Consider the following 26,866-nt stretch of genomic DNA (forward strand, 5'->3'; position numbering starts at 1 on the left):
AGTTCTTTAAGGTTATGCTAACAGGTGGTTGTGTACATGATCTGGCAATTACCATAACTGTTAGGAAAGTTTTATTTATAATCTAGTCTTTTTTGAAATTTTAAATTGATTGTTAAGTTTCCTGTCCATCTATGGTGATCTCTTTCAAAGCTATTTCTTTTCCTCCTCATTGGAATGGTTTTTATTTGTGTCTTCAGATTTTCTTTAGAGTTTTTTATTCCTCTTGCTTCCAATTTCCCCTGTAAAATTTTAGGCCTTGGGATTCTAGTGTATTTTCTTGCAAATATTGAATATATTAACTACTATGCTTTTTTACTAATTTATTTTTATTCAGCAAATTTTTTTCTTTTTTACCTGCAAATGAGAAAGAAAGAAAAATAAAACTCCTGTTACATTTATAGTTAAGCAAAGCAAACTGTCTCACTGATTGTGTCTGCAAAAAATGATTCATTCTGTCCTGAATTCTTTTATCTCTCCCAGGAAGTAGGTAGCATTTTTCTTCATGAATCATTGTCTTTGGTTACTACACTGATCTGAGTTTCTAAGTCTTTCAAAGTTGTTTCTTTTCTCAATATTATCAGTGTATAAAATTGTTGTCTTGGTTCTACTTACTTCATTCTGCATCAGTTTAAAAAGAAAACGTCTTGCCAGATTTCTCTGAAACCATTGTTGTCATAATTTCTTATAGCACAATAGTATTGTTATCTCATTTGCAAACTATAATTTGTTCAACTATTTTCTATTTGATGCTTCAGTTTCCAATTCTTTGAAATTGGCAAAAGAGCTATTATAAATATTTTATATGTTCTTAGAATTTGTTCTGATTAAGACTAATCCCTTCTTTAATTTATCTGTCCTCACCCTTTTCTCTTTTCCCTTTTCATTTTCTTTTGAATGAAACATAGTTCTCTGATTGCATGTTTAATCTATATTGGATTGTTTGCTGTGGGCAGAGAGGGAGAAAAATTTGGAATGCAAGGTTTTGCAAAGGTAAATGGTGAAAATTATTTTTGCATGTATTTGAAAAAATAAAGAGCTATGCAATAAAGAAAAAGATAGTCCTCTACTCAACTGTATGTGTTTGTATTTTCCCCTTTTATTAGAATGAGGTTCATTGTTAACTCCTTCTCCTATTCTTTCCTTGTTTGTATAGACTTCTACTTATACTTTCCTATTATGTAAAATAATTTCCCCTAACTTTCTTCTTCCATCACTTTTCCTGCCATTCTTTCTTCCCCACCTTTTCCATTTCTTAAGATCAATAAAACAGAATTACTCTCAGGAGGCCAGGAGACTCCCTCTATGATCCTAGATGATGAGGAGGTTCAGAAAGGACATATGCATCATATTCATATAAAAACATAAACCCTTTATCCTCATTTAGCTTTTTATGAGCATTCATGTTTATCTTTTTATGGTTCTTGTATGCTTGCATTTCAAGGATTCTATATATCTCTTAAATTTTCATAAGGAATTTTTTTGAAGTTCTCTATTGTATTAAAGATCTATTTTTTCCACTTTTAAGATTATACTCTGTTGTTGTAGTTGTTGTTAATTAAGTTATTCTTGAACATTATATTCCAAATTCTCTTTTTCATTATTGTGGTGGCTTCTAAATATTTTGTGATTTACATAATTAGTTTTATTTGGCCCATGTTGCTTGAGAAAGATTTTATTCCTCTTTTGACAAGCTGAACATTCCCTTTCCAATTTTTTCTTTCATATGTCTTTTTTTCTTTTCATTTTCCCCCTCAAATATTGTTGTTTTGCTGATAAAAATATTTAACCCTCTTTTTAAAAAACCCACAAAATTCTTCTTCTTTTTCATAAAGTAGAATTAGAAAGATAGAGGGGTTACCTGTTTGAAAGAAAGTCTAAAAAGTTAAAATTAGAGCCAAGGAGAGGAGGTAAGCTAGATTGCCTTTGAGAACTTGCAAATCTCCTTTATTAATCATAAACTCCTCATAAAAAACAAAGGCTCATTTAAAAATATTATATTTCTATACGGCATCAAAATATGGAATATAACTGTTTCGAAAGAATTAAAAATTAATGTCACTTAGGCACATGGTGAGTAACAGCAGACTGCAACATATAATTAATAGGGAGTTCTAAGAAGAATAGGAGTAAAAGACTTCATTAAGAAATTGTACAGAAGGAAGAAAAGATGGGCTGGTTAAGTGGCAAGAGTTTTTAGAATGACATGTAGACAATTAGAGGGTTCTAATGGTACCCTCACTATTTTCAAGAGAAAGTGAAAAAATTTCTTTATATTGGTAAACAAAGGTATATGGGTACAAAGAATGACTGCCTGCCAGCTTGGGGTTGGGCACGACTGCCCTTTTAGATTAACCTACAATTTATACAGATAAGGAGAAGAACAGTCAGACAAACTATGATTATATGCATTTTGAATGCTTATTCTTCTCTGTTTTCATCCATCCTAGTGGAATGACTTGTGTAACTTTTGGGGTATGAACAAATCACTAATCTAGTGAATTATTTCTGATGGACTATCCCTAAATTTTAGACTTCAGGGCCTACTCGGCTCTTGTTACTCATTTAATAGTTAATTCACTTACAATGGTTTCTCAGTTTAAGTTCTTTAAAATTTTGCATTTTGCATTTCCAGTCAGTAAGCTAGTCAGTAAGTTAAACTTAGCCAATTGTGTTGAACTATCATCAAAGTGTAAGGCTTCATTTAATTCAGCTAATCAAATTGAAATGTAAAAGGACAAATAATTAGTTTATTGGTTTTCCCTGTTATGGATGGATTGGAGACCTCAGTTTGGTTCCTGTAACATTTGTATTACAGTAAGCACATCATAAAAAAGTGCTTCTATAAAGAGAAATTCAAACTAGAAATAATATTGGCACAATTATTTATGAAGTGATTCAGTAGATGCTTTTTTGGCTCCTACTTAAAAGCTCATGTTTACAATATTCTTTGCAATTTATGCAGTACTCTCTTCCCAACATGCAATAAGTAGATAGTATTTATGTTATTACCCCCATTTTATAAATGAGGATATAGCACCTATGGTACATCTCCCCTCTCACATGAACTCCCAGAATAACTGCCCTAGGATTAAATATGGCTCCACATTTACTCAAAATGATAAGCTCCCATTTATGTCTGCTTTTTATCCAATTAGCCAAAAGACATACTTCAAAGTAAAGATCAAATTTTTAAAAAATAGTATAGTAAAAAGAATATTCTCCCCATAAACACAGGGCACACTGTTTCACAAATATGCATGTCTTCAGTTCAGAGAATGAGTTTGCTGGGATCACAAAGGAGTAGTGACAACTCACACTTATGAGACTGAACGATGTTTTGCCTTTCTTAGGATTGTACTTCTTCAGGCACAATATCTCTACTGATCCTGCTCCTTACTGGGTATGGTATGTCCCTATTCTGCCTTTTTCCCTATAAGCCTAAAGAATAATAGTTAGAATTGCTCTGATAAGAGTAGACAGCTTTTAGTCATAGTCACCATAACAATCCAGCAAAAACAAAACAAAACAAAAAAAAAACAACCCTCCAAAAATACTAGAGCACCAAGCTAAGATTAGGTCTGTCCTTTTAACATTCATAATAACTATCATTGACTTAGTGCTTTGAGGCTGTCTAAGCATTTTGCATATGGTGTCTCATTTGAGCTTCACTATAACTGCCTGAAGTAGGTGCTCTTATTATCTACATTTTAAAGATGAGGAAAGTAATATTAAAAAGGGTTAGGTGGCTTGTCTAGCATCACACAGCTTGTAGGTTTTGGGGGCTTATTTGAATTCATGTCTCTATGATTTCAAGTCCAGATCTCTATCCATTGTGTAATCTAGCTGCCAGAGATCAAAGCTTTCTGTTACAGATAAGGACCTTATCTTAAGCTTTCTTATGTACTCACAAATTGTCTCTGATTTAGCTGCAATAAAATCAGTCTGAATCAGGATTTACTTAGCCCATTTTCCTGTCTTTATTATCCATATTTATCTATTATTGTTCACTTCATTTAGTTATGTCAGTCTCTTCGTGACCTTATTTGAAATTTTCTTGGCAAAGAGACTGGAGAGAATTGTCATTTCCTTCTGCAGTTTATTTTACAGATGAGGAAATTGAGACCAAAAAATGGTGAAGTGATTTGGCCACTGTCACACAACTAGTGAGTGTCTAAGGGAAGGTTTGAACTCATTCTATTCCACCACCTAGCTGCCTTGTTTTTGTTAGTCCTTTGTTCTCAGTTTCTCATTGTTTTTTAGTGGTTTATTTTGTCCAGATTGCCCAGTGGATAGAATGTTGAGCCTAGAATCAGGAAGACCAGAGTACAAATAGCTGTTTACCTCAGTTTCCTCATCTGTAAAATGGGAATCTTAATAGCACCTACCTCTCAAGGTTGTAAGAATCAAATGAGATAAGTCTAAAGAGCTTAGGACAGCGCCTGGCACATTTTAAGTGCTGTATAAATGTTAGCTATTGATTTTTATTATTAGAAAAACTTCAGTTTCCTTATAAGAATCAGAGACAAAGACAGAATTTAAGCCCAGGGATCCCAGCTAAAAATGCTGTTATTTTTTTTTCTGCCATCACCATTTTTCATGTGTATAGAAATGAAGAAAAACAAATTCCTCATTACCAAATAGATGAAACTGACAATATACATATCACCTTCTAGTTGCTGTTGTTTGGGGGGGGGGGGGGATGGAGAGAATATGACAGTGGGAAATTTATTAGAATCTTAAAAAACACCAATTTTGGGGGGGCATTTTTGTGATGGCATACTTGGAAAACTTTTGTTCCTTTTTTGCCTATTTGTTGCCCTGGTGAGGGTTATACTGGTCTTTTAAAGTAAATTAAAATAGCCTATTAAGAAGAATTGTATATCATTTGTAGGGAAAACTTATATTTGAGACTTCTTAGGCCCTGACTGATGAGCTTTTTTTGGTGTATTAATTGTTGCAGTCCTCAGGCAACATCCTACTTTACTTTCTCTTCAGGTTAATGAGATTATATTTAAACCCTTTGGGAGAAAAGTTTATTTTAAAACAACTGCTACTGTAGAGAGAAAACCTTTTTGGCACTCAAAAGAGTCCAGAAACTGAAGGATGTCTCCTTTCCCTGCATGAGTGAAGCAGTTCTGGGCTTGACTCCATTAAAATGTTACTGGGATTTTATAGACTCATCTGGGACTGAGGCTTAGAACTGGGAAAGTCTGGGAAGTAAACTGTCATGGTTATTTTTCCATAGCCAGTTTTAGGCCCACTGAAACTTTATACAACCTATGCTAATCTGCCACTCCACCCCTACCAATAAAAACAACAACAAAAACAAAACCAAACAAAATTCCAAACCCAATGGACACTCTGGCTATAAAGGAAACTGACAATTTTCAAAAGATTTCTGACCTCCCAGATGGGATTTTGTATCACTTTGTAAATTCTTCATCTCTTTCTAGCTCCCCTTAAGGCTACACATCCTGAATTCCAATAATCTGATTATTGTGTCCTTGAAGTATATAAGTGTAGGGGAATTTATGGGTCATGTAGTATAACCCCTTCATTTTATAAATGCAAAAACAAGGAACTTTCAGAGAAGGAAGTGACATGCCAGAGGTCCCAGCTGGTTAGCGAGGAGCCTCAGCCTGATTCCTCTATTCATAACTCTTTTAATGCTTTCCCATAATGCCTTATTGGGCTGAGAACTTTTGTTTCAGTTAAACAGTTCCCTAGAGGTTAGCCAGGCCCAAACTAACACCTTAGTTAATATACAGGGAATAGAAATATGATTTTTCTCTTGTCCATCCTTGGATCCCTCTAAGTTCTCCCAAGCTGAAATGAGAAAATCATTTAAATGTTATAAATTATATGATCTAAGAAGAATAACCTACTCCTTGAATTTAAATAGTAGTTTGTTGTTAGAAATTGTTTGAAAATTTTTCTTTTCATTTAATTTATTGCAAAAATTTAGAAGAAACCTTGAAGATCTTCTAATCTACCTTTTTTAAAAAACAAATGAGGAAATCATATGATCAGAGAAAATTAAATAACTTGCTTAAGTTTACAGAAGTAATGAATAGCAGAGCCAGATGTCAAACCAATGTCTTCCCACCCCGAATCTAGTGTTCTTTCGACTACTTGTTGTAAACAAATTAGAAGCATGATGATTTGTTTTATATATATATATATGTCAATGTTAAGATTCACTAGGTACTAAAACTATATTATAAAGCAGCAGTCATCAAAACCATTTGGTACTAGTTAAGAAATAGAATAGTAGATAAGTGGAATAGGTTAAGTATACAAGACACAATAATCAATGACTATAGTGATCTAGTGTTTGATAAATTGAACCCAAAGATTCCAGCTTCTGGGATTAGAACTCATTATTTGACAAAAATTGCTGAGAAAATTGGAAAATAGTATGGCAGAGACTAGACATTGACCAACACCTAGCACCTTATATCAAAATAAGGTTGAAATGGGTAGACAAAGGTTGATACTATAAGCAGATTAGGAGAATAAGAGATAGTCTTATCTCTCAATTCTGAGAAGAAAAGAATTTGTGGCCAAAGAAGAACTAGAAAATATGAAATCAAAATGAATAGTTTTGATTATATCAAATTAAAAAGGTTTTGTACAGACAAAACCAATGCAGCCAAGATTAGAAGGGAAGCAGAAACCTGGGGGGAGGAGGGGGACGGGGAGGAAATTACATCCAAGGGCTCTGATAAAGCCCTCATTTCTAAAATATATAGAGAATTGACTCAAATTTATGAAAATATAAGCCATTCTCCGATTAATAAATGGTCAAAGGATATGAACAGAAAATTTTCAGATAAAGAAATTAAAGCCATTTCTAGTCACATTAAAAAAATGCTCTATATCACTACTGATTAGAGAAATGCAAATTAAGACAACTCACATATCAGATTGGCTGAGATGACAGGAAAAGATAATGATAAAGATTGGAGGGGATGTGGAAAAACTGGGACACTAATAAATTGTTGGTGGAGTTGTGAACTGTTCCAACCATTCTGGAGAGCAATTTGGAACTATGCCCAAAGGGCTATAAAATTGTGCATACCTTTTGTTCTAGCAGTGTCTCTACTGTGTCTTTAATCCAAAGAGATAATAAAGGGGGAAAAAAATTTGCATGTGCAAAAATGTTTGTAGAAGCCCTTTTTGTAGTAGTAAGGAATTAGAAACTGAGTAGATAGATGCTCATCAGTTGAAGAATGGCTGAATAAGTTATGATATATGAATATTATGGAATATTATTGTTTATAAGAAATGATCAGCAGGGTGATTTCAAAAAGGCCTGAAAGACTTACATGAACTGATGCTAAGTGAAGTGAGTAGAACCAAAAGAACATTGTACACAGCAACAACAAAATTATGTGATGATAAATTCTTTATTATTATTATTATTATAGCTTTTTATTTACAAGATATATGCATGGGTAATTTTTCAGCATTGACAATTGCAAAATGTAATGATAAATTCTATTGGATATGGCTCTTTTCAACAATGAGGTGATTCAGGCCAATTCCAATAGACTTATGATGGAGAGAACCATCTGCATCCAGAAAGAAGACTATGGGGACTGAATGTGGATCACAGCACAGTGTTTTCACCTTTTTTTGTTGTTGTTGTTGTTTACTTGCTTTTTTTTTCTTTCTCATTTTTTCCCCTTTTTGATCTGGTTTTTCTTGTGTAGGATGATAAATGTAGAAATATGTTTAGAAGACAAAAAAAACTTTTATTCATGATTCTGACCAAATAGCTGGAGAGCTATTTGGATGTGGACTCTCTTATTAATGTTATCAATGGTACTTCTCTGTTTCATGCTATTCTAAATTATCTAAATGTGATATTTGTACTTCCATTCAAATTTTTTAATAATGATATTAAGATTAGGAACAAAATTTGAGTACAAGAACAGTTTGGAAGTAAAGATTCAGAAAAAATCACAGATCAATTACTTTGTCTAACAACTATTTTCCAGTAAGGTGTTAGTCAAAAGTAGCATGAATTAACTAGGTAGCTAATAGAAATGTCTATTCAAGAATTTTTATGCATGGTTCTTGATATAATAGGAGAAGAATGAAATGTACAGGTCTAGTTGTGTATTACCCAGAGTCATGAGGTTTCCCCATTTGTGTACTTTATAATTGTGTGCCCTCTGTTTCCCATAAATATTGAGAACATGAGCAGAAAACCATAATCCAGATATATGTGTGAATTGTGTTTTTAATTTACTTATATTAACATATTACTTCCATTGCTTCATTGTTAAATAAATGCATATATTTACTAAAAAAAAAAAGATTCAATAGATACTTAGCAGATATTGAATTAGAACTGTGATTTTTATTACCATGTTTATTCTCAGTTTAGCCATACTTTTATGACAATTTTGTGGGAATCCCTATTACATATATAATAATAAAATGAATAATAATAATGAGAGCTAATACTTATATAGTATTTTAAGTTATATGTACACATATGTAAATTAAGGTCAACTATATTTAGATGGTTGTTTCTATTTGTGATGGTTGTCATTTTTATCTATAGGTTTGAAGACATACCTGATATCGGGTCAAAGAGTCCTGAAAGAATCCTATTGCAGCTGTTCAGAGGTGTTACTTTCTGGCTTTGAGGCAGGGGATCGCTCAAGTTTGTCTTCAGGTCCTAAATTACAAGGAGCATCATCACCAGAGAGCGTCAGCGACTTGGCAAAGAGTTTTAAAACTTTTGATAAAAATAAGGTTAGTTTTTTCATATTTTTAAAAAAATCTTATTTTAATTTTAGAACAAAATTTGTAAAATAATAAATGTATTTTGGCTTATGACAAACTTCTTAGTATATAAGGGAAGTAATAATTTTAAGGTAATTATTAATCACTTATTAATTCTAATTTTTTGTCTTAATACAATTGTAGTATCTTTATAGATTCATAGTAATGAATAATAGATAATTCTACTTGCAGATATTTTTTTTTTTATTTAATAGCCTTTTATTTACAGGATATATGCATGGGTAACTTTACAGCATTAACAATTGCCAAACCTCTTGTTCCAATTTTTCACCTCTTACCCCCCCACCCCCTCCCCTAGATGGCAGGATGACCAGTAGATGTTAAATATATTAAAATATAAATTAGATACACAATAAGTATACATGACCAAAACGTTATTTTGCTGTACAAAAAGAATCAGACTCTGAAATATTGTACAATTAGCTTGTGAAGGAAATCAAAAATTGCAGATAATTTAAAGAAAATTTTCTATATATTATTTCAAAGTGACCCTTTCCCACTTTGCCTGCCTATAACTCCCCAGAAACAAAATTGTACTCCACTTTCTTATTACTTTCATCCTTAACGTGTATTTGATATTAATTTACTGTAAAAATGCATGCCTCAATATAATTCCAGTCTAAGGGCCTTATTATTCTTTTTTCCCATGACCATCTCTCCCAAACTATGGACTTTGTGAATTCACAAGCCAAGCCAACAGAGCTGTTTTCTCTTTGGCTCATTTAAGCGTCTTCTTAGAGTAAAGTCTGGGAAGCAATTCATAGATAGTTTGTGTTTGCATCAACCAGCTAGCATTAACAAATGCTATATTATAAATAATATATGGCCAGTTCTGTGCTAAGCAATGAGGATATAAAGAAAAGCAAAAATCAGTTCTCACAGTTACATGGAAGAGACAACTTGCAAACAACTATATATAAACAAACAATATATACGATAAACTAGGGTTAATCAACAGAAGGAAGGTATTAGCATTAAAGAGAATTAGGAAAGACCTCTTGAAGAAGGTGGGACTTTTGTTGAGACTTGAAGGAAACCAAGAGGCTGAGATAAGGAAGAAGAAAGTTTTGACTAGGGGGACAGTGGGAAACTGCACAGTAATATGTGTAATATGGTGTGTAAGGAACAGTAAGAGAGCCAGTATCACAGTATTACATAATACATAGAGGAGAGGAATGGTCCTGGTTATAGATAACTTTATAAACCTGAAGATTTTATCATTGATTTTGGAGATAAGGAGGAACAGGAGGTGATTGCATGATAAAGGGATGAGTCAGATTTGTACTTTAGGAGGATCAATTTGACAGCTAAATAAAAACAGATTAAAATAAGGAGAGAGTGGAGGCAAGGAGACCAAAGAGCAAGCTACTACAGCAGTCCAGGTGTGAGATGATGGCCCCCACCAGGACTGTGGTACTTGGCAACAGATTGAATTTGCTGGTAAGAGAGAGCTAGTAGTTGAATACGATCCCTAGGCTGCAAGTGTATAACAGAGGCTCATATTCTTATATAAGCTCTCAAAGTAAGACATATATGTTGGGCAAAAATTCAGAAGATACAAAGGATTTATAGGAAGCCACAAATAGGAACAAAAGACTACATAAGATTCACTTGAAAGGGAACTAGACTTGAAGTTGCCAGTGAATTGATAGCCTAACCACTACAAGTGAAATGAGCAGAACCAAGAAAACATTGTACACAGTAACAGCAAAATTATGTGATAATCAACTATGATAGACTTAACTTTTCTCAGCAATACAGTGATCCAAGACAATTCCAATAGATTTGGGATGGAAAATGTGGATTGAGGCATACCATTTTCATCATGTTTTATTTTATTTTGTTTTTCTTACAGTTTTTCCCCTTTGTTCTGATTTTTCTTTTCCAAAAGGATATATATGACATATATTAAAAACTGATTTATGTGTATAACTTATATCAGATTGCTTGTTGTGTTGGAGAAGGGAAAGGGAAGGAGTGAAAAAAATTAAACTCAAAATCTTATAAAAATGAAATTGAAAACCATCTTTACTTGTAATTGGAAAATAATATACCATCAAAATAAAAAAAATTTAAGAAGGGGAAAAAGTAACAACTAGGAATCAAGAATGGGGTGGGGGGGGAGGAAGAAATAATTGGTAAAATAGAAATACTTGAATCTACAGTATCAAGTCTCACCAAAGATACAAAAGAGAAAATAACTGATTGGAAATGCAAATATATGGAAGTAAAGAACATCTGAGAAAAAAAAACAATAATGTGAAAAGAAAACATGATCTCCTCACAAGAAAACCATATTGATCTCAAAATCAGGATGTGTGGTTACAACTTAAGGATTATAGATCTCCCAGAAAAACCTGAACAGAAAATGTTCATAATGTTGAAAATTATATAAGAAAACTGACTTGAATTTCTGAACATAGAAAACAAAGAGCCAATTGAAAGAATATACAAATTATTCCTAGAAAATATCCTATTTTGTAAACTCCAAAGAAAATAGTTGTTAAATTAAACAATTCTAACAAATTTTACAAGTCATCAATAGAAACTTTCAAATATAAGAAAGGGAATTCAAATAACACAGACCTATTCTGTACCCATAAGAAATCACAGAAAGTATAAAATAATGTAGAATGAAAAAAGAGTGAAAAAACTCAAAATTCAAAAAACTCAAAACCTATAAGTCTGAACCTAAACATTAATGAAGAAAAATGGATGTTCAGAGGAGGAACTAGTTTTACCCATCTACATTTATATATATATACAAACATGTATATATATGTACAAGCATGTGTAGATATTTTAGGAAGAAATTTTTGTTATAAAGGAATTTGCTTCATCTTTATTAATATCACTAAGAAAAGTGATAATTTCTTAACTTAGTACATGTGCCCTTAGAAATTCTTTGATATAAGAAAATCAGTATTTTGCAGTAATATAGAGGTAGCTAATATTCTGCCTCCATACCATTACACAATTAATTTTACAAAGAAGCTTTCTTTTAATGAATGTGTTTATAACATCGATTACCCCATAACAATTTGAAACACTGTTATGTAGTAGGAAACAAAGTATTTAAATTGCATGAGGGTCCTCATTTTTAACTAATGTTTTTAGATTTTAATTTCATGCTGACATCAATTGAGCTCCATCAAGGAAAGTCTCTAAACAACTTTATATAATGCAAGTCACAGATAAGCATTATTAGTTTGCTTTTGCTTATTAATGGTATCTAATACAGCATGTGTAGAGGGCTGAAACTCTTGAGTTCATTCACTGGGGTCCAGACAACCGAGCACTTAAGGCTAATTACCAATTGGACAATACTCTATAAGCATATACTTGGAAAATGGTCCTTCCCACTATCCTGTGCTGGCTCGATAATTGGTGTATACAGAGAATTGTAGGAGGGACTGAGGGGTGGAGTAAGGCGAGCCAGGGTCACTTTGGCGGTAGATGAGGAAGAAGGAGGTTGTGGAGATCCTGCTTCCATTCAATTCAATCCTACCTCTAAAGACCAAGAATAAAGACGAAGGACTTTTGATTATCCTGACTCTGGCTAATTCTTAGGTATTCAGGCTGCTAACGTGGACATCACAAGCATGCTTTCCTTTATTCATTTCAGCATTCTTCTGGATGACATTATAAGTTGCCTTTGATTTCTCTCTCAACTGAGAGATGCACTTGTGTTTGTAGAAGTATCTCTGTTTTTTGAGACTCTAAAACACAAGTCATTATATAGGCAAGGATACCCACGTACTCCAGTCCATCTCTTTTCTGTCAAGAAGTAGGAAGCATGCTTCATCAACAGTTTTCTGGAGTCCTGACTGGTTATTCAAAATTGTTTTTCATTATGTTATCATGGTCATTGTAGTGTTTTTTCTTTTGGTGCTACTTGTTTCATTCATTTCACATAAGTATTTCCAGATTTCTCTGAATACTTCCTTTTCATAGTGTTTTTTAATGGCATGATAATATTCCATTATAGTCAACCATTTCCCACCTGTACATAGAGGTCTTTTACTTCTTTCTTTGAGATATATGCCTAGTGGTGACATGACTGTAATTTTAAACCCAGGCTCTCTGATTCCAAATCTGGATTTCTTTTCACTAAACCATGCTCCTTCAAGTGTACCTAACTTGCTAAACTTTAACTCCAATGCCTTGGATGAAGGTATAATGCTGCTTAAGATAGTTAACACAATGAATGTAGTCAGGATTGAGAATGACTTTGACAGTCTGTGTTTGAATCTCAAGACTTAAATTGTTCTCTTAAGACCTTGTTATTCTACCAGCTGGTTCCTCCCATAATCTTAACTTTAAGGAAAGTACACAGTCCTCACTCCTTTTTAGGGCTCCATTCTGAACTCTGGACATCCCTTCTACCCCCATCCCAAACCTTTCAACTTCTTTTTATGTGTTGTCTTCTCCTCTCCCCCTTCACAATGGAATTGCTTTGAGGTCAGATACTGTCTTTCAGCTTGTATTTATGTTCCTTGTACTTAGAGTAGTGCCAGAATAAGCATTTAATAGATGCTTATTGACTGATAATGTTATTAGATAAAATTCAATAAAAATAAATATAAAATCTTAGACTTGGGTTGAAAAAATCAACTCAGGCAATTTCAATAGATTTGTGATGGAAAAAGCCATCCTCATCCAAAGTATGGAGACTGAATGTGGATTAAAGCATAGTATTTTCACTTTTTTGTTGGTGTTGTTTGTTTCCTTTTTGTGTGTGTATTTTTTTCTTTTACCTTTTGATCTGATTTTTCTTGTGCCACATGACAAATAGAGAAATATATTTAGAAGAATTATACACATTTAACTGATATTGAATTGCTTACTGTCTAAGGGAGGGGATGAGAGAGGAAAGGAGAAAATTTTGAAACACAAGGTTTTATAAAAGTGAATGTTGAAAACTGTCTTTGCACTTATTTGGAAAACCTAAAAAGCTACTAAAAAAGAAAAAAAATCAATTCAGATATTAAATTGGGAAAGTATAGTTCTAGAGTAGTTACTCTGAAAAATATCTTGGGGTTTAATTGTAACTATGTGCTCAATATGATTTATCAATGTTATTTGGTCACCCTCAAAAAAGCTAATGGGATAGGTTACATTAAGAGTCAGAGTTTCCCACAATAGTCCTTTTGTACTTTGTCCTGGCCAGAGCACATTTGAAGTAGAATAGTGAAGGACTTCAAATATATGTCATATAAAGTTAAATTGAATAAATTGGAGGTGTTGAACCTGGAAAAGAGAAGAAAGGCCAGGGTGATAGTAGTAATAATTCTGTTCAAATATCTGAAGGACTATTATGTACAAGAGGTATTACACTTGCTCTCCTTTAATTAGGTGTTTGAGGGGCTTCTGTCTATTTAGGGGCCCCTTGTCAAAAGGGGAGAATCGAGAGCAAAATTAGAAAGAGGCAAAATGGGATTAATTTTAGGAAAACTTGTTAAAAATTAAATCTGTCTAAAAGTGGAGTGGGTATCTTTGAAGTAATCGTTTCCCCCACACATTAGCAAGAGATTGTATGTTATAGTTAAGCTTCCCTTCATCCAGTATTTCTCCTCCTTCTTGTGGCTAAACTCCTTTAAAAAAAATCTACAATTGATACCTCCCCTTTTTTTCCTCTCACTTTAATTCTCTGGAGCCTGACTTCTCACCTCACAATCCAGTTGAAGCTGCTTTTTCTAAAATTAACAGTAATCTCTTCATTGCTCAAATTTAAAAGCCTCTTTTTCAATCTTCATCCTTCTTGCCCTCTCTGTTGTCTTTGATATTATCAACCATCTTCTTATTATTCTTGTCTCTCTAAGGTTTTCATGACATTGTTTTCTCATATATATCTCTTCCTAAAAATATGACCATTCCTACTGAGTTTCCTTCATCCTCATCACACCCTCAATAACTGGGGGTCCTGAGACTTCTTGCCCTCTATATGATTTCATCTGTTTCCAATCAATTATCATCTCTACACAGATGATTCTCAGATCTTTTTTCCCCCAGCCCTCACTTTTCTCTTGACTTCTTACCCAGTTCAAGATATCTAGCTGAAGATATGTGTATCTCATACATATCTGAGGTCATGTAAAAATTTCTTAAGTCAAAAGGGGCCATCAGTGGAAAAAAATTAAGAAGTTCTGTCTTCTGGGTTTCAGGTTTTTATAAAATGAGGAGGTTGGACTAAATGATCTCTAAGATTTACAGTCATTCTAAATCTATGATCCTGTGAATGTATATCAGATCATGGAGCCAAAACAGGGTAAGGAAGCCAAATAAGGCCAGAATAGAAGAGGTAAGAAAATTTTCAGAGGCTAGGAATGATACATGATGCAGGCACACAGGTATAATGAGAGTGTTAGCTTTTCAATATTATGTAAGGAGGGCCATCGCTTTTTCTCCTATCATGAATGCTCTTGTGTAATACAGGTCATTAGCAAAACTATATTTAATCAGAAAATCATTAAACTGCATACTTTTTGATCCAGTGATAGTTAGTAGTTCCATATCACATAGAGATTAAAGAAATAAAGGACCCATCTGTATAAAAAAATTTCCATAGCAGTACTTTTTGTTGTAGCTGAGAACTAGAAACAGAATTGGTGTCCATTAATTAGATAATAGCTGTACAAATTACATAAATGAAATGGAATATTATTGTACTTTGAGAAATGACAAAAGGAAAGGATTCAAAGAAACCTCAGGAGATCTGTATACACTGAGGCAGAATGAAATAAGCAGAACTAAGAGAAAGCTTCATACAGTGACTTCAACCTGTAAAAATGAAGAACTTTGATCGACAGAATGACCAGCAATGATTCCAGAGCAATGATTTTGATCAGTGAGGCATACGACCTACCTTCTGAGAGAAAGGTGATAGATTCAAAAGGAAGAATTAGACATAACATTTTTCACACATGGCTAACACAGGAATTTGTTTTGCTTATTTGTGCATTATTACCAGAGTTTTGAAGAGTAGAAGAAATGAACAAATATGGAAGAAAAAGAATAGAAATCTAGCTATTAAAACAGCTTATATTAAACATATTAGCATTTTTGAACTATATTCTTTCTTCCATATGTGGTTTCAATATTTTTGTTTTTAAGATATAAAAGAAAGAAACTACTGACCTACAGGTAGATAAGGAGAAAGAAGGAACCAATTTTAAAAATATGGTAAGGACAGGCCAGTTAAAAAATAGAAGGCCTGAAGAAGAGAGCCATCAAATCTGAAGAGGGAAAGGCATTGAATATTATAGAGAATGTTAAAAAACATTAGAATTAAATAGAGGTGATAATCCTAATTTGGATTTACACAGTGCTTTACAATTTACAAAGACCTTTCCTCACAATGAGGGAGAATCTTGCATATCATTTTACAAATGAGGATTTCTTTTTGTGCAGTTGTTTCAGTTGTGTCTGACACCTCATGACCCTATTTGGGATTTTCTTGGCAAAAATACTGGAATAGTCTGCCATTTCATTCTCCAGCTCATTTTACAAATGAGGAAGCAAAAGCAAGCAGGGTGAAGCATCTTGCCCAGCGTCAAACAGCTAATAAGTGTCTGAAGTAAAATTTGAACTTGGGTCTTTCTGATTCCAGAACTAAGTTACAATTATATCAGTGCTTTCAGAAACACTTTAAGAAAAACTAAATCATGTAAAGTCACTATTCAACTGTCATATTTATAATTAATTGGAGCTTTGAAGGTTATGGTTATAAGGTACAAGTTAGTGTACATGAAAAATTAAGAACTCCTAATCTTTCACTTAAATTTTTTAATTAGAATAAAGATAATTAATTTTAAAATTACATCATTTAAATAATCAATGATAGTGCATTTGAATTTTTTTTGCATTGAAATTTGTATTATAATAAAAAGGTCTCACATGGATTTGTGAAAGTGGTTAGCTAGGATTCTTAAAACTTTTTTTTTGTGCTTTGGACCCCTTTGGCAATCTGGTGAAGCCTGAGTATTCCTCAGAATGATGAAATGCATAAAATAAAATACATATGGTTACAAAGAAACCAATTCTATTGAAATGCAATTATCAAAATTTTTTTTTCAAAGTTCACAAACTTAGGGCCTTAAAGTATCCCTTCATCAGATGGACAAATAGTAGATAGATAGATAGATAGATAGACAGACAGACAGAGACATAGGGTACTTTAAAAAAATGATCACTTAAGAGATTATCCAGTTAGAAAGTGCTCATGTTTCAGCTAATGTTCATTAGTTCTACATTAATCTATTATTCAACACCTCTGGGCTATGCTCTCACCGGGTATTTCTAGTGTTTACTATCAGTAATGAAGTTAATGATGTAGATTTGCCCACATGGGGGCAATTCAGTTAGGATGCATTCTGTTTTCAAACAGAATACTTCCTCCTTTGAGATTTTATTTCAGCTTTAGCTTGGGAACCATTCCTTTGTGACTGTCTCTATTACTTATTTAATGACATTAAATAAGTGATCAAAGTTTCTTTTCTCCCTTTGTCATCTGTATATAAAATGATTATCATTAGGTTCAGTTTGAAGAAGTTGTTGTTCAGAAATAGAAGTGCTTTTATTCCATTACAGTAATTGAAAAGATAATAGGTTTTTCAAAATCTATTTATAATATTTGTGATAGAAATAAATGTCAAGTCTATAGTATGAATTATTTTTTGACTGATGGAAATAATACTAGGATTTTAAAGGCCATTCCTAGTTTTGTTCTTTGCTATTTGACAGCCCACCTGTATTTACTGAGGAGCACATTGTGGACAAAACATGTTGCCTCACTTATATCACTGTATAATAGAAGTATTTTGTAAATTTTAAAGTTATGTGTAAATGAGATTAGTTGTTGTTATTGTTATAATCCGGCATGCTTTAGGGAATGGAGTATTAGAAATATGTTTTCTAGAAAACTGAAGCTGATCCATTTAAACATCATTTATTTGAATTATTTTAAAGTAATCTTTTAAAGTAATTTCTAAGTAATCTTTCTTTTGTATATTTCTCTGACTTAAAAACAATGTGAAAAATATAATTTAATCTTTTTTTTTTTTTGATGATTACAGTTATAGTGCATAATACTCAAATACCTTCACGGCTATTGAGAATAGCAGGCAAGATTTGTGTCTGCACTGAAAGATTCTCTACACTAAATAACCTCTAAGCTACTATGGGTAATTGTCAGTTCTTGTCTAGGTTTGATAATTTTTTGTTTCCTATCTTACTACATAAATGTCACTTTTTACTATTGTCATTGGACCTTTGTCAAGACGCCTATTTTCCTCTACCTCCCACACTTTCCTTTCTAAATTGTTATTGAGTTAGGAAACCAGATAAACAACTTTATTAAAATTGTTTCTAAAATAGACTCTGAGTAAAGGGACAGGGACTTTGGTAAAGATAGCACAAAGCTTAAAGAACCTAGACTTTGGTATCTCTTTTGGCTGCTATGAGGATTTTTTGGTCTTTTTTCTTCTTTTCTAGGTTCTCTGATAAATTTCAGAAAGATGAGGTTGGTTCTGAGATAAATGACTTCTGTATTGGTGCAGTGTTTCTGCATGTAGGAAATAAAATATGATCTTTATTGTTTAGATAGCAAAGGACCATAAAATTTAAAGTATATATTGGCATCTTTATTATTTGGTTCTAAAAATCCAATATTGATTGTCAATATTTAATTATATGTGCACAGGTGATACATGTTATGGTTTCTCTTCTCCATAGATACATATACATTATGTATGTGTGTATATATATATATATATATATATATATATATATAGCAATTGATTCAATGCTGTAACTACTTTTCTGACATCTAAAGAAGTCCTAATGGAAGGTTTTTCTTTGTTTTCCTTTAATTTGCTTTTTCTCTAAGAACTGTATGATATCTTTTGTCCCGGTCTTGACAACCTCTGTCAGTAACAGCAAGTACCTTTACTTTCTCAACAATCTTTAAATTCACTACCCTCAGCCCATATATACTTTTTGGAAACTCCTTTTCCGTTATTTTATTCTACATGCTTCAGTCTGTTTTAAAAACAAGGTAACTTCTTCATCCACTAGATAGGCAAATAGGTTAGGTAGGTAGGTAGAGCATTTCAATAAGTATTTACTTAAAATGTTCTAGGCATTATGCTAAACACTAGCAATCCAATATAAGCAAATGTATGCAAAACAGTCTCTATCTTCAATCTTCTTATCTTCTAATAGGGGAAAATTCTTTAAAGGGGAGCAGGAAAGGGAGATGGTTATACACAGAGTACCTTGGGAGAAGTACCTGGATTCTGGGAAGATCAACAGAAGCTGAGAGCCAATGAACTTGGGACAGAATCCCAAATGCTGGTAGAAACTCTTGGTTGCACCTTTGATTCCAAGTTCTCCTTCTACCTGTTTACCTGTTCCTTCAATCTCTTTTGCTGGTTCTTGATCCATACTATGACGTTCTGGTAGTGTGTCCCCGAAGATTCTGTTCTAGACTTTTTTTCTCTTTCTCTCTACACTCTCTCACTTGGAGATCCTAGGAGCTCCTTGGGGTTTGGTTCTCATTTCTATGCAGATCATTCCGTGATGTGAAAATCTAGTCTATGTCTCTTCTGAGCTTCCTTAAGGACATCTATTTGGATATCTGATGGACAACTTAAACTCCCAAACAGTTGTTTGGGACTCTTCATACTCCATTCCGTGTTCAAAGATAATCACTTTTTATTACAACAGTTCTTGTATATTCCCCGCTTTCCACTCATATAACCATTCTAGTTCCGGCCATTATCAATGCTCACCTAAAAAAGTCTTCTATTATCTCCCTGCCTTATGTCTCTCCTCACTCAATTTCTTCTTCTCCAAAACTGCTGAACTGATTTTCCTAAAGCATAGATTTGACCACATTATCTCACCTCTACTTAATAAATGCCAGTGGATCCATAGTACCTCAGCATACAAAATCAAGTCTTATTAGACTTTTGAAGCTTTTCTTTTTACCTTTCCATTATTCTTTTACTGTGCCATAATCTGTAAAATCTGTGTAAAATATTTTTGGTTTTCCCTTAACACCAGAGAAGAAGTATGAAATTTTTTTATGGGATAATTTCAGTACTTTATTGTAAAATTTGGGGTATTTGATTATAGGCTTTGTGTTGTCTGTTGATCCTCACTTGTAATCTGTGGCTTCTGTAAAATTCCCATTTAATTTCTTGTGCTGATTCATGACATAAATAGAACCTATGATGGGAAAAATTGTGATATGGAAGGGATAACTGGACTCATCTCTATGTATTCTGATTCAGTCACATGGGTCTGCTTTTTGGTCATATGACACTCCTCTATGCTTGAGAACTGGAGAAGGAAATGGCAAACCATTTCAATATCTTTGCCAAGAAAATCCCAAATTGGGTCACAAAGAGTTGGACATCACTAAAACAACTTAACAGCAATTTTAATTTGAGATCTGGTTCTGTTGGACTCCCTTCTTTCCCACTTTAAATTTTTGATCTTTTGTACTTTCAAATTAGCCCTATAAAATAAATGTTAATTTTATGCCTTATACATGGTAAACATTATTGATTAATGTATAGCTTTTTCCAAAACAGATAGATTAGGAGGTGATTATTCTATTACAAAGGGGCTTTTAGCTTTACAAGATGATTAATCAAAAGATGGCTGCTTCCCAGATACATTTAAGTATTTGTTCAAGTACTATAAAGAAGAAAGATACAAAAATGATTAGAATAGAATCCATAGCCTTAAAGAACTTAAAATCTAGTAGAAAGGATAAGTCATTAAATGCCTACCATATCTGGTAGCCTGTGATGAGAAAAATGCATAGTACTCTGGAGGATTAGAAGTTTTCAAGGAAGAGGTGACTTTTCAGGAGCTTTTTGGAGAAGGGATGAGACTGTGAAGAGTAGAGATGCAAAGAGAGAGATATTTCTGGTAGAAAGAACATTAGTAAAGACACAGTCAGGAAAATATGGAATATATACAGAGTACAGTCCAGAAAATGTATTATGGAATATGGAAGAGAGAGATAAGAAAAGTATATTGAGATTATAGTTTTGAGCTTAGCTTTTTAAACTGTGATTTGGGATCCTATTGGGTTTTATAATTGAATGTGCAGGGGCAGAGGGGTCACAAAATTACAATTTATTATCAGTAAACATCTGGTTTATATACCTTTTTATATACACACATATTTGGGGTCACATAAAAATTCCTTGGGTGAAAAGGGTTCATGAGTGGAAAATGTTTAAGAATCCTGGTTTAGAGGGTCTTAAATTCTAGGTATGGAATTTGTACTTTATTCTTCTATAATGCAATGGGAGTTACTGAAGCCATTTGAATATAAAAGTGGCATTATCAGAGTTCTTTGAAAAAATTAATCTGTAGAGTGGATTGGGAGGGAAGATGTGATTGAAGGATTACTGGGAAAACCTATATTAATCTAGACAATAGAATTAGGAAAGAATTTTTATGCAATAAGCAAAAGTACTAAACTAATTTTCAGGCATTGGAAAGGCCTTTAAAGAAGACTGCAGAAAAATCTGTCATACCAGTAACATTTCTTATCAGTACTGTTTGTTTAACTATGCCTTCCTAAACTTCTGTAGCTACAAGGTTTTTGAGAGGGTAAGGATCACTTTCAGATGCCTGAAATACTGACAAAGTCTCTTTTTGGGAAGTTAAGGAGTCATAAAATGATAATTTTATTTATAAATTTTATATAGATGAAAAGGATCTTAAAGAGAATCTTAGTGGCACAATGGACAGAGTACTGGATCTAGAGTTAGGAAGATAGGAATTCAAATCTAGTCTTTTTGTTGAAATGATGTGCTTAAGAAGTAACAAAATGGAAACAACCCTCCTCCTCTGCCAACCTGGCATTATTTCCATCATACCACCCTACAAAGGTTTTAGACAGACACTTTTAGTTCTTTCCATAGGAAAAGAGCCTGCTTTTGAGGGGTGGGGATGGGAAGAAGTGGGAGAAAAGTCTCCACTCTAGACTCGTGAACTGAAGAGCAGCCTCTTGTGTTGGGAAAGGTGACTCCTGATTGTCTGATAGACTAATGGGAGAAATAAGCAGAAGCAATACAGGAAGATAGAGCAAGGACAAGCAAGACAACAACTTGGAATGGTGAATGGGAGAACTCAGGAGCCACAGGTATTTGGGAGGAAACTGCCATTCCAGCAGGTCTTTGATTCCTAATGCCTGTGATTCCAGAGACTCTTAAGAGTAAACTCACAGAATGAGATCATTCTTTCCCCATTTAAACTGAAATTTCATCTTAGACCTTGATCACAAAGTCCTGACTCTTGTATATTCCATTGCTTAATCTAGATAACTTTCCCATGACTGTTTCATTGCTTACTTGTATGTTTCCTATTCATGACTGACTTTTCTAAGAACTTCATGGTACTGCTTCAAGCCACCTGGGGGTTATACTTTTACCCTCCAGATCTGTGGAAGAATTACCTGCCCATAGAGTGACCAGAGAAAGTGCCTTTTATCCTGATCCCCCAAAAGAATAATATCTCTAGATTTCAAATGTTTGTGTCATGAATAGATATAATTCCAAATCCAGTATCCTTCTTGAAGATAGGTGAGTGAGGGAGTAATTGCCAAGCTGCAAGCATTCTCCTATTCTCTATAAAGTTAGAACCCTAGTCTTTTTAGAGATAGTAGGTGGGACATTTCCACATCTCTCTACCAAACTGTCTGTCTGTCTATTGCTACATTTGTTCCAAGCAAACTGTCTAGTGCTTTGTTACCCTAATGTGTTACTTTGGGTTTATCAGTTGGTCATTGAACAAGTTCCCATTGTAGACCCACAAAATACCTAGTACTTTACTGAGAGTTTGACAGAAAACAGCACCATGTCAAAAATTTGAACTCAGATTAGACTTGAACAAGTGAAATAATTGAAAGAGGGAAAAAAATCATATAGCTACAGATTTGAAAAGCTGACTAAAATGGCAACCAATAGTTCCTTCCTATAGAGAAGTAGTCTCTTCCCTCTCCATGTGTTCTTTCATATTTAATCTGTAAAGATCTTTGTGTGGATTCGTAGAATTTCAAAAATTCATTGGGGTAGGGAATTAATAGCATGGAAACATTACCACCATCACCACTAGCAGTTAAGATTAATAGTTCATCTATAATGTACAGTCTTAGAGAATTGTGTGGGGACCCTGAGAAGCTGAGATACTCACCCATCCCTCTCTCTCTCCTCTAATTCAGAGGCAAGATGTATTTGAACCCAGGCCTTCCTAATGCCAAAACCTCCCCCACCCCATTCACTGTCTTGCCAATTCTTAGGGATCTTAAAGATCATTTAATCGATTTTTGTATCATACCATCCTAAGTTGTATAGGAGAGCCAACAAGCCTTGTGCTTTTTGGAAAAGGATAATTGTAAATGCAGCCCCAATCATATAACCATTAATATGTAGAAGTCCTGGGTGAATGATTTTAGTAGAGGAAAAAACATCATTAGTTAGTTAATTAATTAATATCTTTTCCCTAAATCTTTTCTTGGCTAAACATCAATAGTTCCTTCCATACTATTAATATGATGTAGTTTCCCTTACCCTCCTGGTCATCTTTCATTTGTATGCACATCAGTTTGTCATTGACCTTTCTATAAGATGTACAGAACAAAGTATACCTTATTAAATATGGTCTTATCAGGGTTATCACCTTCCTTGTTGTAGATCCTTTTAATGTAGCCTAAGACGGCACTAGCTTTTTTGGCTTGTCATATCGCATTGTTGACTTGAATTCAGTTTGGAGTCTTCTAAAAACCTTGTCTTCGTTACATGAATAGTGGTATAGATACAATTCCAAAATTAAAGTTTCCTCTGTCCTCACATATTCAAACTTTGTGAAACATCTTTCCACTTAGTTTCTTGACCAGTTATACTGACCCTCTGTCATCGCTACAGATTAATATTTGAAGTTTCTCTCTGGTCACAGGTGCCAAAACAAAATTATTCCTGGTTTTAATTTCTATAACACAAGCATCTTACCAGGAACTCCACTGACACACTGATGAATTCAGGAAAGATTTTATTTTAAATTCTTGCAACATGTTTAACATATATTGGATTTCTTGCTGTCTGGTGGTGGGGAGAGAAGAAGAAAAAAAATTTTGCAACACAAGGTTTTGCAAGGGTGGATGTTGAAGACTATCTATATATATGTTTATAGAAAAAAAATTCTTGCAAGAGTGGGTGTCTAAACTTGTAGGCACACCCTTGAAGTGCAAAAACCCAGATTTTTATTCTCTGTACCAAAACACAAGTTTCTCCCCATGTCCCTCATTGGCTAGATACTCCAGAGCCCAATTCCTCCACTGAAATCTCCATCTCTGATTACATCTCCCATTAGTGTTTACCTTATTTGGTCAGAGTTCCCCATGAGTGATCATTTTGGCAGTCCCTTCCTTAACTCCCATTCCTCACATTTTGGGGATCCTACCCCTCATTTTCTTTCTTTCTTTCTTTTTTTTAAACAATTATAACTTTTTATTGACAGAACCCATGCCTGGGTAATTTTTTTTACAACATTATCCCTTGCACTCACTTCTGTCCCGACTTTTTCCCTCCCTCCCTCCACCCCCTCCCCCAGGTGGCAAGCAGTCCTTTACATTGTTAAATATGTCACAGTGTATCTAGATACAATATATGTGTGTAGAACCGAACAGTTCTCTTGTGGCACAAGAAGAATTGGATTCAGAAGGTAAAAATAACCCGGGAAGAAAAACAAAAATGCAAACAGTTTATATTCATTTCCCAGTGTTCTTTCTTTGGGTGTAGCTACTTCTGTCCATCATTGATCAATTGAAACTGAGTTAGATCTTCTCTTTGTCGAAGAAATCCACTTCCATCAGAATACATCCTCATACAGTATCGTTGTTGAGGTATATAATGATCTCCTGGTTCTGCTCATTTCACTCAGCATCAGTTCATGTAAGTCTCTCCAAGCCTCTCCTGCTGGTCATTTCTCACAGAACAATAATATTCCATAACATTCATATACCACAATTTGCCCAACCATTCTCCAAATGATGGGCATCCATTCATTTTCCAGTTTCTAGCCACTACAAACAGTGCTGCCACAAACATTTTGGCACATACAGGTCCCTTTCCCTTCTTTAGTATCTCTTTGGGCCCTCATTTTCTTTTACCTTTATTTGACTGTGTATACATCCCTTCTGCACCTACCAATAGGTGGCTTCCCTCTGTAAGTTTTTTTCCTTTGTCCTATATCAGCCTAGTCATTAGATTTCATTTCTTAGGTTTGTTTCATTTCTCTAATTTAAGTTTCATTTCACTGACTTTTTCCATAACTCTGTGGAAACAAATCCTTATCCAATTCTCACATTTAGCATAGTTCTTGGTATATACTAGGTGCTTAATAAATGTTTATTAACCATTGGTAAAGATTCTCACAGTTATAATGCTGAATCTGGGTTTGCTTTAGGATTATCTTATTATTATTCCTTACTGTTCCTTGGGGCTTTTTTCCTAATTATTTTCTATTTCTTTGAAACAACTTTATGAAACTTATAGGGATTTAGGATATAGACTGGGAGTTGAGAAAAATCTCAGATGCTATTTAATCCTTTGCTAGTAGTTTACACTTGGTTTATCTTAATTTTAAAAGTATGAAGTATTTTAAGTATTTATCATTTTTGACTGGAGGTTTAGCCATTGTTGGAAAATTTCCTTGAAGTAGATATTTTTTTCTGGATACTTTTGAAATATAATTGCTTTTCAAATGTCCATCTCTTGAAAGAGTATACCAAATTTTGTTTGGTAGGTAACATGGGTTACCTGGATTGATGGTGTATGCTTCTTAATTTTGCATGTGTTTTTATTTTGCATTTTTTCCAATTTTTTCCAATTGTACTTTGGCCTTGTTGAGAAATCTACTGTGATCCTGACTAGTAGTGTCCTTTGTAGTTAATTTTTGTCTTCAGGTAGCTTAAAATATTTGTTTCCTCTTGTATAATGTGAGAAGTATTTAGTAGTATTGAGAATTGAATTGTTCCTTATCAGAGTCCTGTAAATTTTTTAGAAGTAGCAAAACCTCATGGCAATGTACAAATTGAAAGAATCCTAAAGATTTTTTCAGTGTGATCTATCTTCCAGGCTCTTCATTTGATTCCATATAATTCCACCATTTTTTATAATAATTCAGTGATTTTCTGTAAGATTAGTTTCTACTGTAATAAGTCAGATTTTGGTTGATTCTATTTATTCTTTTTAAGTTTTCTATGACATTCTCCATATTTCTTTATTATTATTTTCCTGGGATTTTTTTTTTAATTCTTTGATTTCATCTCATTTTTAAACTCTTGTTAAATTCTAAATGGTCTTTTTATTTTCTTTTTAGTGTTAATTCTTGCATACCTTCTTTAATTTAGAAATGTCTTTCAAGTTATATAGTTTTTTTTTCCCATCTGCATTGCTTTTGGACTTTAGAAGCACTGTTGCTCTATGGCATTAATTTTTTTTTCTAATCAGTATCCTTGTGTTTGAATGTTTTCAATTTAGATATTTTTCTTTGTTTTTTTAAAGCTACCTTTCTTCACTTAAGTATTTCTTTTTGTTGCTTTTCAATAAGTATACAGTGAAACTGCATTCCTTCTAGACCCTCTATGTTGCCACCTTGGATGAAGTAGTCTCAGACAATTAAATGTTTTCCATTTTTTTAACAACCATTTTATATAACTATAGACATTGAATTGCATGCTGATAATTTTTCTTGGGTTTATGCCTTGAATTTCTTTCTTCATGTAGACATGTCCTTCATGTGGTGTTACATTTGCTCCCAACTGTGAAGCCAGTCCTGAAGAAGGAACAATTCAAAATGGCTGCCAAGATGAGCATAAAAATAATGCCAAGGTAATTTATTTGCTTTAGCTCCTCGTTTCCCATTTATTTTACTGTTGAACTTTCCTAAGGTAAATCTTAATTTGCTTGGTTCTGAACAGGTGAAAATCTCTTTTAGGTAATATCAGAAAAGTTTTTCTAGT

General features: G+C 33.5%; 1 protein-coding gene across 2 annotated transcripts in view; it reads left to right on the forward strand.

The window, feature by feature from the left end:
- The window catches only part of ADCY9 (adenylate cyclase 9), a 176,031-nt gene that overhangs the window by 95,133 nt on the left and 54,032 nt on the right, over positions 1-26,866 (forward strand). For both annotated transcript variants that reach the window (XM_023497722.2, XM_003761887.4), the window contains exons 2-3: positions 8,576-8,769; positions 26,631-26,735. In XM_023497722.2, the coding sequence (XP_023353490.1) occupies positions 8,576-8,769; positions 26,631-26,735 (299 nt within the window). The remainder of the gene's footprint in view (positions 1-8,575; positions 8,770-26,630; positions 26,736-26,866) is intronic.

Source organism: Sarcophilus harrisii, chromosome 1 (assembly GCF_902635505.1).
Source record: "Sarcophilus harrisii chromosome 1, mSarHar1.11, whole genome shotgun sequence".
Classification (NCBI taxonomy): Eukaryota; Metazoa; Chordata; class Mammalia; order Dasyuromorphia; family Dasyuridae; genus Sarcophilus; species Sarcophilus harrisii.